The 12,982-nt window shown below is 33.6% G+C and overlaps 1 protein-coding gene across 2 annotated transcripts in view; it reads left to right on the forward strand.

Annotated features, from left to right (window-relative positions):
• Positions 1 to 12,982, forward strand: part of LOC125244089 (gastrula zinc finger protein XlCGF57.1-like) — a 130,157-nt gene that overhangs the window by 103,357 nt on the left and 13,818 nt on the right. Inside the window, exons 1-2 of one of the 2 annotated variants that reach the window (XM_048154058.1) lie at positions 9,693 to 10,641; positions 11,164 to 11,323. The exons of the other annotated variant lie outside the window; for it this stretch is intronic. Of the exons in view, the coding sequence (XP_048010015.1) occupies positions 11,164 to 11,323 (160 nt within the window). The 5' untranslated portion in view covers positions 9,693 to 10,641. Of the gene's footprint in view, positions 1 to 9,692; positions 10,642 to 11,163; positions 11,324 to 12,982 lie in introns of those variants that run through there. 2 annotated transcript variants of the gene reach the window in all.

Here is a 12,982-nt window from a genome sequence, read left to right on the forward strand (position 1 = left end):
TGCTGAAGATTGGCAAACAGGCTATCCATTAATTAAATGATTAGCTATTTCCCCACAAAAGCTGTTTAATCAGCATAGTGAAGCCTCTCATCCATTGACATCCATTCGAAAAACAGCCTCTGGTCTCATTCTCTGTGTACCGTTAGCATAGCATTAGTCGTTACGCTTTTTTGGCTAAAGGTTGCAGGCTTGCCTTCCAGTGGCTTTGGATCTACATTTCCTGCAGAGTTCAGCTCCAACACTGATCAAACACACCTGAAGCAGTGAACTAAGACCTTCAGGGGCAGGTGTGTTCGATCAGTGTTGGATCTGAACTCTGCATGTATGTAGATCTCCAGGAGCAGGATTGGACATTCCTGCTCTAGGTTACTGATTCTCTGATCTGAGACTGATAGATTATTTCAAATAAATCTACAAAGTGTCCTATTGAGGTACTCCAGGGCTGCGCTCAAGTTCAGATTTTTATGCCCTTCCCTTGCTAACTTTCCTCCATCTTAAGGACTCAGATGTACATCATTGTTTACTCTGAACTAACAGAATCTGTCTACTACTTTAACCCTTGTGTGGTCTTCGTTTGGGAAGTACACCCAGGGTCTTCGGGGTCTCCACAGACCCCAGGCAACAAAATGTAATTTTGTAACATAATAATTGTTTTTTTTTTTTTTTTTTTTTTAAACAAATGTAATTTTACTCTGTTTATTTTTTTTTTTATTATTCAACATTTGTGCAGTTTCTGGAGGATAGTGAAGCTCTGCAGCATCTACTGGATAAGGTGATCATTTTTTACTTTTAAAACTGCACTTTCCAAAAGATGGGCAAAAATCTTACACTAAACCATGTCAAATTATCCATGTGATCCCCATGAATGAAATTTAGAAATTTGGGTCTTTTAGAAAGTGAATTGCACATAAAAAGCTGTTTTTGTATAAAAACCTACTCAAAAAAAGATTTATTTATTTAAATAAATGTAAAAGATATGATAAATCCTTTATAAAACTGCACAAATATGAAGTCAAAACATTAATAAACAGAGTAAAATTATGTTTGTTTTTTAAAAAACAATTATTTTGTTACAAAATTACATTTTGTTCCCCAAGTGTGAATAAAACAAGATATCACTCAATTTTTTTATTTTTATTTGTAGATCTAGAAAGTGTTAACCACTGTACAAAGTTTCATGTCATTTGGACAAAGACTAAAAAGACCCCAAAGACCCTATAAGGGTTAAATGTAGCTCTCTAAGCTCTTGATTGCTTGGAATTTGCCATGGAGCTGATTTGTAGATGCACTTATGTTCCAGAAAATACTGTGACTATAAAACGATTATTTTAAAGGCTTGAATATGTGCCACACTTACTGCTGCCAGCTGGTGGCACGATAACCATGAACAACAATTGATCAGATCCCATTACTAAACATACAACCACAACATGAAATGAAATCCATTTTGAATCCTGTTCAAAAATTGTATTTCTGGAAGTCTGTTTCAGTCCGAGTGCTCTGATCAGATTTAGCGTGGTTTATTTGACTTGCTCACGCCTCGTCAAACATAAACGTCAGACATTGTTATAGGAAACATGTTTAAAGTCACTGCAGAAACAAGGTTGTGTTGGTGCCGGATGAGGAGAAAACAGACATATTTTGAAACCAGCGGAGATGATAGCACAGAATAAAGCTAGAACAAAAAATTATATAGGATTCCACCAAATTAGCTTTTCTTTTTAATATGGCAAAGCTCTTAACATCAATCAATCAAGTATTATTTAATTAATAATAGAACTTTATTAACGAGAATTAAAACTTGATAACCATGAATGCATATTTGTCATTTTAACTAAGCAGAACTGGTGGTGGTGCTTAAGATACTGTTTGTCATTCAGTGTTTGTAAAAAAAATATTGATAATGGTAATTATTATTACAAGAAGATTATACTACTACTACTTCCGCTTTTCCAGTCATTAGTATGAGCAAAGAATAAACTCTTTGGTATGAGGTAACGCAGCTCTGTTTATCATAATAGAGACATTTGAGTTTGTTGAAAATGATGTTATAACGTTACTCTGAGTGTTCACTCGGCGGCTGCTGTGAGACACTGTTACACACTGCTGTAAGATAGATCGATTTTACAATATCATATTAAATGCTGGATGGCTTGTGTTGATAAATGGTGTGATTCATTTTAAAACGTATTGTATGATGGAGAAAATTCTGTATTACTGTTACTAAAAAAAAGCTGCATCTGATTATGTTATGTTAGCTACTTCACAAAATAGTGTTTTTCTTTGAGGCATGGTTAAAGCATGTTACTCGCAAGAAAATTAGATTTAAACAAGACTAAACGTGTTAAACTATATAACGATAATTAGTTTTCTGCCTATGAAAAAAAAAGTTGTTCCCTTGTCTATTAAAACATGTGATTTATTAAAGCGTCTTTGGTGTTTCCATGGTTTCTACAAAATAATATTGGTAACTGAAGGTAACGCGGGTATGATGCCATTGACAGGTGACTCCTCACACGTCACGGAGCCTTGGTTAAAATTGCAATTTTCTCACGATTTACAAATTGTTGGAAACATTTGGGATATTGTAAGTACTCAAGTGAACAAAATACATAACATTGGCCTAGTGGTTTTTGGGTATTTTACTGCAAAACTATTACATATTGTACCTTTAACCCTTCACAGATTCGACATTCGACATGTGACCATAAATGTCTGAGTAGCCTATTTTAGAGTTGTTTCTGCTTTTATAAGAAAATTCAAGTGATCGCGCCGGCGCCTCACGTACACACAACATATATCAGTTTTAGTAACTTGACATCGCAGCCTGTTAATTGTAAAAATAACATACATTCAGCCAAATATATAAAAAGTTATAGTAGTATGTGTACAATAAAAGTGTTTGAATAATATAGATTAGCCTCCAAATAGTGAATATGGAAACATTTGGATTTGTGCCAAATTATAGGTTATAACGCCGGTTTCTGTTCCAGTTTAGCTTTAAATGAATTAGTTTTGGCTTAACGTTTATATTATTATTATTTCATAATTAAAATAGTAGGTTACAGTATAGGTGCCCCCAAATATACAAATATACCCGTGAGACTTACAACTGGTTTTGTGGTCCAGGATCAGATTGAATGGAAACACTGTACTTTAAAGTCACATAAACATTATTACATTTACTCACTATAGTAATGAGTTAATAATGGTCAATTACAAGTAACCAAACTCTAGCTCTACAGTAAGTCCACTTGAAGGAGTGAATGAACCGACTGAGTGAATTCGGACACTTTTCTGTAAGATTATATTTCTGTATTCTCTATTTCTGTAGAGCTGGACATTTTAATAATGATCAAATGACTGAGTTCAGCTGTGAGAATAAAACCAACCTGTTTGTTCCTCAGTATCTTCATGTTTCACACTGAATGTTTCTTCAATCTTCATGTCTTCAGTCTCATCTTTAATAATTATCTTCATATCTTCACTTTCCTCTTTAATAAACACCATCTTTATGTCTTCATTCTCCTCCTCTTCAATAAACTCCACCTTCATGTCTTCAGTCTCCTCTTTAATAATTTCTTCACTTTCTTCTTTAATAAACACCATCTTTATATCTTGACCCTCCTCCTCTTTTTTAAACTCCATCTTCATGTCTTCAGTCTCCTCTTTAATAAACGCCATTTTTAAGAAAGGAATAATTAAAAGTTAATGGTCTTAAATGACCTGTTAGACAAAAAAAATCTCTCAAAACTAACACTGAAAATGAATAAACTTTATATTTAGGCATTTATGACTGATGAAAACATGATTAGTTAATTTGTTAGTGTTTGTTGTTCTCGTTCATGAGAAATGAGACGCAGGTTTACTGTTTCTCATCAGTGGTTATGAGTTTTACTCATACAAATATCCTTCATTACAGTTAGATAAAGAATCACAATGTTACATTAGATAGCAAATAAACTAATTTTACATCGCTTGTAAAAAAAAATGTAAAACATTGTGATTCTTTATCTAACTGTTTCTGTCGATTAAAACAGCTTAAATTCTTAAAACAAACCTTTCTTCAGGAGAAACAGCAGATGCAGGATCTCGACGCAGTCTTATGACGTCATGTCGTCACTCCAAAATAAAAGTCCTGTTCAGACGCTGCATTGTCTACAATCACAGAAGTGCATTGACTGTTTTAACATTTAATCTTTGTATTAAAATTAAAACAGTGAGAAATATGATACAAACAAACATGGTAAAAAGGTTGAATGAGTTCATAAAGCAGAGTTCATTCATGTGTCCGAATTGAAACACATTAAAGGTCAAAGTATATATATATATATATATATATATATATATATATAGATGCAAAAACTTGAGAAAATGAGATCCAGGCAGTAAATAAAGTTGATGAAAAATTATTTATTCATTACAATTCAATTTAGCCTCACACGCAAACTTTAATCGATAATGAAAATACTTAATAAAACCAAAAGGTAAAATAACCATCATAAAGTATTAGTCAATAGTTAATAATAAAATTTAGAGTATTGTATCTAATAGATGAAGATCAAAAGAGCAATAATTAAGACATTTGCAGATAAAAGACAAGAAGTAGAAGCCAAGGAGAGCAAAGGAAAGCAAAAGCTGAATTATCAATGACTCGGTCAGCTTTATACCATAAGCATATAGGGAAATTTACATCCCACTCAAATTGATGTTTTTGTTCTAAAAGAAAAGGTTAATTTCACCCATTACGTCATCTACTGGTCCAGTGTCAAAAATAGAGATAAAAGTTGTTTTGACCCACTTTGGGAATTTTGCAAATCTTACCCTTTTAAATGTCATTATGAAAAATAACAGACATATTTTGATCAGATTTCAAAGTCAAATGGTTAATTCTGCAGGCGTCCAATGTCTAACCACAAACGTGTCAGTGTGACCTGTCACATTGGAACACTTGAAAAACAATTGAACATAGCAATCATACTCTTAAATATAAAATAACCATAAGGGTACAATAACAAGTGAATACTTGAAAATATGATAAGAATTAGTCTATAAAGTATGAGTACATAAATATATGAAAGCAAAAGTAAAACTGATAAATCATAAGCCATAAATGATTAAAAGTAAATATTAATAAAAGTGCATGAATATGAATATTGACCATTTCGGATCCATCAGTCCCCCACTTGAGTCTTGAGAGACTCATTACAAAATTGTCAAAAGATACGGAATGGATATCGAATAAATTGAATATAAAAGCATCACATCTAGATGAAGCTGCGGGTACCTCTCTAACCCCAGCTGACTGCATAAAATATTGACTGGAAGCCTTCACCAGGCTGGTCCGACGAGGGCCTCTAAACAAACCCGACCCCGAACGTCCCCTGGACTTTTGCTGGGTTGAGGACTTACCGCAACTATCAGGCAGATAAAATTTCTTCCATTAGTTTTAATTTGTTAGCCAGTTTTAGTAAAGAATCAAAATCAAATTAATTTGCCATACTAAATTGTGAATTCAATGTCAACTAGACCCAAATAAAAAGTAAGTAAAATAACATAACCATCAGATGTATCACACAAATAGACAAATTAAACAACTATATATCATTTGATAACCCTAAACAACTCAATCCTTCAAAGTCTCAATCTCTCCATTCTGTGCTGCAGCAGTAGTATGATGTAATCAGTTTCAGTCTCTCTGTGGACTTCCCCTTGTGTTGCTAAGCACTGTGGTGCTCGTCGATCCTTCCTTGGTTCTGGGACACTCTTGATCAGTTGGAGCAAACATTGGGCTTTTAAGCCACCAGTTGAGTTTACTCATTCTCTTTTTTGACCCTAATGGACACTTCCTTTCTAGTGATCACAATCAGGCGTCACACAGGAAAAAGAACTTGTTTGATGAAAATACCACACATTTTCACATGATTGACAATACATTAGCACTCGGATTAGTAGGATGAATTTCAGCAATCAACAGCACGGCTTTGACCTGTGAATGAAGACCTGAAATGTTTTTGTTAGAGACAACATATATTTACACATCACCCCGTCCAGTCCTCCTTGGGGTAACAAAACCTGTGGAAATTCATTTGGATTTGGTGTGAGGGTTATCCAGGGCTGTTTAGACCATGATATTCCTTTATCTGGCAATATCATACATGATTTAATTTTATTGTTATAATATTTCCTTTGTTGATTAAATAAGTAAATAATTTCTTATTTTTACCCAGTAATATAAATTCCTCTACCTGGATAACACTCATCCCACCTTCAACATGTTAACAATCACAAAACATTACATTATACATTCAGAACAGAATCAGTTCAGTGGAATCCATCATGACATGCTGGAAAGAAAAGGAAAGTTAGTGTGGGGTAAACAGGACAAGATTGCTTGTTCTGCTTTCCCAAGAAATTTTCCCCTGCGCAGGTGTGGCATTGTTTCATTCTGCCACAATAACCCAGGTCAGGATTATTAGCCAAATTCATCCATGACCATTATTTCATTAGGCATAATTCATATAATGTGCCCATTTTAAGAAAATTTGAATATAGCTGTTTATGGCATTTTTCTTTGCCATGGTGCACCATCACTCACACACACCTTCACACTTTTATGTCTCTGGCCAGAGTATAATTTTTTTTCTTGTCACTGCATATGCAAATGAATGGGGAATAGATATTGTTAAGGGTGGAATACCACCAAGTCCAATCGAATCAAACTCTTTCGACAATGTTGGAAATGATGAAACATAGGCACTGTGGCATTCCCCGTGAAACAGTGTCTAGGTTTTTGAAATTGTTTAGTCAGACGACGTTTGTCGCAATAGAATTTATTTTAACACGGCAAAAACAAACACCAATTTTAAGGAAATATTATTTTAAGCCTAGGCATGCCACGATTAAGAAAATTAATTTCGTAAATATATTTTATTATTCATCTATGTATTGGAAAAAAGTATCCTTTCTACAGTTGCTCATGAGCTATTCTAATAAAAAAAACTGTAGATCTCATAATTTTGGATCCATGGTTAACCATAATCATAATCTCTGATGACAGCATTTGTGATATATATTGATTTTACAGTTTTGGAATATTTTTTTTTCTTATAATAAAGAACAAATATCTATTAGCCAAGATGGAGTGACTAATATCAAATCTCTACCATCCATATTCTATTTAAGAGAACTATGTAACACACATGTTTGTCCTGAGAGTCGAGTCTAAACTCTCTTCATTGCACAACATCCTCTAACTAAGTCCAAACCCAGTTTAACTGAACGTGAGTCAAGCAATCACTTAACTTCCATTTCATAAAGGGTTGGACTGGTGCTTATTGACAGAAAAGTGCAGGAGGTTAACAAAATCAAGAACTGCTATGAGACTATTATCAATCTGTAAGTTGTGATGACAAGTCTAATTTTGAAGCATTCTCTGTAGTGATCACAGTAAAGGCAGTACCTGAACACACACACGAGGAAGAGAGGGAAGTCCCCCACTCGTATGGTCAGTTAGTCAGTTGAGCCTGTTTGGCAGTTTTAGTGTCTTTCTTCATCCAGTACGTTGGGTCTCTCAGTCTGTCATGAGGACCAGTTGAAACATGAGGTTGACTCTGAATGCAGCAGTCTTTCTCTCTCTGCATTATGGCAGGATGTGTTGTTTCTGCATGAACTCAGTCTTTTCGTTGTCAGCCCTGAGAATTTTCAGCTTCCTCTTTTCAGGGTTTAGCTGGAATCAGGGGTGAGCTGAAGCCCATCAACCAGGTGGTGCCTGCGTTTCTCTGCAGCCTGGGTCTTTGAGTTTCTTTTCCCCCACTGGCACGCACAGTCCATTCACTCTTGTTTGTGTTGGGACATCTTCTTCTGGAAATTGAACACTCAGAGAATGCATAAATCAAATTGACCCCACATAAATTGTCATCACAACCGAAAATGGTTTGATCTGCTCAGCTTTTACTTAATTTTAAGAGTCTCATCCAACTGACAACAGCAGTTCTAGATTTTATTTTAATAAAGCAAGTTCTTCTTTGCAGAAAATAGAGCAAGCAAGTTCTTCTTTGCAAAAAAAAATGCAGAAAAGAGCAAACTAAACTATATTTCTAATTATCTGAACATATAAATAATACTCACAAATACATCAAAATCAAACAAAACGAAATAAAATGAAACTTTTCTTCCTTTACCTAAATCAATTTAATTTTAACTTAGTCACTCAATCTCATTCTCATTCAACACAATGCAAAAGTTATTTCCATTAACACTTACTAAAAATCTCTACAATAGATAACATTTCAAGCTGTCCACCAGGGATTATGAATACATATTTCAGATATCTTCAAATCACTGATAACAGAATATATATTAAACCTATATTTTTGCTTCATTCAGTTAATATTGTATTATTTATTAATTTCTCTTTTAAGTAGCTTTACATTTCATGCATATCGTATTTTTATTTAACTTTTAACCTATCTGAGACAATGCATAAAATAATAATAAAACAAACTATTAAGCAGGATTATCTAAGAACAATTGTACATATCATATCACTAAAATTTGGACCGCAATACGTTAAAGATAGCAGCACACTCGATCTAACACAGCTGGGACAGAACAGAGCAGGACAGGAACTCGAAACTAACTTCACCTCATCAAAGTGACTGAGGAAATAGTGAGTGGCAGATAGATAGCCATAAGTTGAATTTTTAATCCTTTTTACAGTCCAATCTCCTTTATAAGACGGACATCCACATACAAAAATAATTGCTGATGTGCTGCTCTGCTTTGACACCCACTCTGACAAGATCGAGTTATGTAGGACATTTTAAAAGTTATTTAGTTAGCATTTTAGGTCTTAGTGCCTTGCAAGGACTTCAATACACAAAAGAATAGGTCATGACCGAATATAACTTCATCTATTAGATAAAACACTCAAAATACTTGTTTTTTCTTTTCCTCTTAATACAATAAATTTTACAAATTTGCAAAATTTAAATTTTTACTTTCTGGATTCAGACAAATTTCAAATTTCTCTTGATTTTAATTTTAAATATTAATATATATCTACCAATGGATCTCAATTTAATAATTCAGCAAGGCCAGTCCACTGTCACCGAAATTGCAGGGCCCTATTCAGAAGCTTCCGCCCAAAAAACACGAGTTGACCAAACAGACTTTCAATAACCCACCAACACAGTCTAACCCGAGGATTTAACCTAACGGGTAAACAAATGGGAAATTGATGTCAAACGGCGGTCACCCTCGCAACAGAGCGCTCCTCATTAAATCCTCGCTAGAGACTTACACTGAATACTCAGAATAAAATTGGTAATTCAATATGAACACACCAGTTATTCAATATCCGACACTCGGCTGAGGTTGGACTCGTGGTTCTTTCTTTGTCTGCAGCCAAATGAAAGTCCACATCCACCAGCAGACAGCTTCAAAGCTCAAGCAATTCGGAAAACAGTAGACCAGATAAAACAGAGTATATTACTCACCTCGATAAAACAGAGTATATTGCTCACCTCTATTTAAACCTTGCAGTGCATCTTCGAAAGAACCCGAACCGGAAAATGAGATCCAGGCAGATAATAAAATTATTTATTCATTACAATTAAATTTAGCCTCACACGCAAACTTTAATCGATAATGAAAATACTTAATAAAACCAAAAGGTAAAATAACATCCATAAAGAAGCAGTCAATAGTTAATAATAAAATTTAGAGTATTGTATAATCCAGAGTATTGTATCTAATAGATGAAGATCAAAAAGAGCAATAATTAAGACATTTGCGGAAAAGAGACAAGAAGTAGAAGCCAAGGAGAGCAAAGAAGGGAAAAAGCTGAATTATCAATGACTTGGTCAGCTTTATACCATGAGCATATAGGGAAATTTACATCCCACTCAAATTGATGTTTTTGTTCTAAAAGAAAAGGTTAATTTCACCCATTACGTCATCTACTGGTCCAGTGTCAAAAAATAGAGATAAAAGTTGTTTTGACCCACTTTGGGAATTTTGCAAATCTTACCCTTTTAAATGTCATCAGGAAAAATAACAGACATATTTTGATCAGATTTCAAATTCAAATGGTTAATTCTGCAGGCGTCCAATGTCTAACCACAAACGTGTCAGTGTGACCTGTCACATTGGAACACTTGAAAAACAATTGAACATAGCAATCATACTCTTAAATATAAAATAACCATAAGGGTACAATCACCAATGAATACTTGAAAATATGATAAGAATTAATCTACAAAGTATGAGTACATAAATATATGAAAGCAAAAGTAAAACTTAATAAATCATAAGCCATAAATGATTAAAAATAAATATTAATAAAAGTGCATGAATATGAATATTGACCATTTCGGATCCATCAATATATATGTGTGTGTTTCAGTTAGGACACATGAATGAACTCTTAATGAACTCATACAATCTTTTTACCATATTTGTTTGTATCATATTTGTCACTGTTAATTGTAATACAAAGATTAACTGATAAAACAGTCTATGCTCTTCTGTGATTGTAGACAATGCAGCGTCTGAACAGGACTTTTATTTTGGAGTGATGACATGACGTCAAAAGACTGCGCCGCGATCCTGCATCTGCTGTGATTCTGCTGAAGAAAGGTTTGTTTTAAAAATGTAATGTTTAAATCTATAGAAACAGTTAAATGATTTTAATGTTTTGTTTTAAACAATTTTAATACTATTAAATGTTGGAAAGTCATGCAAAATGAAAGTCTCGAAAGTCATTTCCATTTTGCTGCTAAACTTCACAATGAATGAGCGCTGCTGTGCGCATGCGCGCTAAACAGAAGGAACGCAATAGAAGCGCGATAATTCAAAAATATACATTTCGCTAAAATATTTGATGTTGGCCATTAAATGTGCCTTATGTACAATTTTAAACCTACAAGTAAGTGTATTTTTATGATAGTAACTGTAAATGGACTATTGTAGTTGCCAGAGTAACTGAGTTTGAACTAATTTAAGTTTGTTTTATGAATCAGAATTCGCTGACTGAATTCGCTGTTTCATTTGAATTCATTTGCAGCGTTAGTTTTGAGTGTTTTTTTTTTTTTTTTTTTTTTTTTTGTCAAACCGGGTCATTTAAGACCATTAACTCTGTTAATAATTCCTTTCTTAAAGATGGCGTTTAAAAAACAGGAGGAGAGTGAAGATATAAAGATGGTGTTTATTAAAGAGGAGACAGAAGATATGAAGATTGAGTTTAATAAAGAGGAGTTTGAAGAAATAAAGATTGAAGAAACATTCAGTGTGAAATATGAAGAAACTGAGGAACAAACAGGTTGGTTTTATTCTCAAAGCTGTATTTGATCCTTATTAAAATGTCCAGCTCTACAGAAATAGAGAATATACAGAAGTATAATCTTGAAGAAAAGTGTCCTAATTCACTCAGTCGGTTCATTCATTTCTTCAAGTGGACTTACTATAGAGCTAGAGTTTGGGTTTGGTTACTTGTAATTAAGCATTATTAACTCATTATGATAGTGAGTAAATGTAGTAATATGTATGTCACTTTAAAATTCAGTGCACCACTACTATTTTAATTATGAAAAAAATAACATATAAATGTGATGTAAAAACGAATTCATTTAAAGCTAAACTGAAACAGAAACCGGCAATTAATAACCTATAATTTGGCACAAATCCAAATGTTTCCATATTCATGATTTAGAGGCTAAACTATATTATTTAAACACTTTTAATGTACACATACTATTATAAATGTTTACATATTTGGTTGAATGTATGTTATTTTTACAATTAACAGGTTGTGATGCCAAGTTACTAAAACTGATATATGTTGTGTGTACGCGAGGCGCCGGCGCGATCACTTGAATTTTCTTATAAAAGTGGAAACAACTCTAAAATAGGCTACACAGACATTTATGGCCACATAGATGTAACACCATTCGAATCTGTGAAGGGTTAAAGGTGCAATATGTAATATTTTTGCAGTACAATATCCAAAAACCACTAGGCCAGTGTTATATATTTTGTTCACTTGAGTACTTTAATAGACACTTTAATAAATCACACGTTTTAATAGACAAGGGAACAACTGTTTTATATATTTATTGGCAGAAAACTAATTATTGTTATATAGCTCAACACGTTTAGTCTTATTGTTTAAATCTAATTTTCTTGATTTACAGCGAGTACCATGCTTTACTATGCCTCAGAGAAAAACACTGTTTTGTCAAGTAGCTAACATAGCATAAACAGATCCAGCTTTATTTTTAAAGCATTTTCTCCATCATACAATAAGTTTTAAAATTAATTGCATGCCATTTATCAACACAAGCCATCCAGCATTTATTAATATAATATTGTAAAATCGATCTATCTTACTGCAGTGTGCAACAGTGTCTCACAGCAGCCGCCGAGCGAACGCACAGAGTAACGTTATAACATCATTTTCAACACACTCAAATGTATCTAATATGGTATGAGGAAACGCAGCTCTGTTTATCAAAGAGTTTATTCTTTGCTCATACTCATGACCAGAAGCAGCGCTACTACTACTACTACTAGTAGTATTATCTTCTTTTAATAATAATTACTATTATCTGTTTTTTTACATAAACACTGATTGACAAACAATATCTTAAGCCCCAACACCAGTTCTGCTTAGTTAATATGACAAATATGCATTCATGGTTACCAAGTTTTTGTTCTCGTTAACCCTGTAAAGCCCACTTTTGCAGAATTACAACATCACTTTCAACCATTTTTTAAAAATGCCTGCAAATGTTTTTTTTCTCTCAAGACCACATTTACATAGTTAATGGGTTTTGTTGTTTGTCCTCACAATGCTATTGGACAGAATAAGTGTTTATAGGTCCGGTCATCTGGCCACGAACTCACTCTACCTGCAAACTTCGCGTCAAGCTCATCTCCTTTTTTTACATGACAGGATTTGTCAAGATTCAAGTAAGTAAAA

This window comes from Megalobrama amblycephala, linkage group LG1, assembly GCF_018812025.1.
Source record: "Megalobrama amblycephala isolate DHTTF-2021 linkage group LG1, ASM1881202v1, whole genome shotgun sequence".
Lineage (NCBI taxonomy): Eukaryota > Metazoa > Chordata > Actinopteri > Cypriniformes > Xenocyprididae > Megalobrama > Megalobrama amblycephala.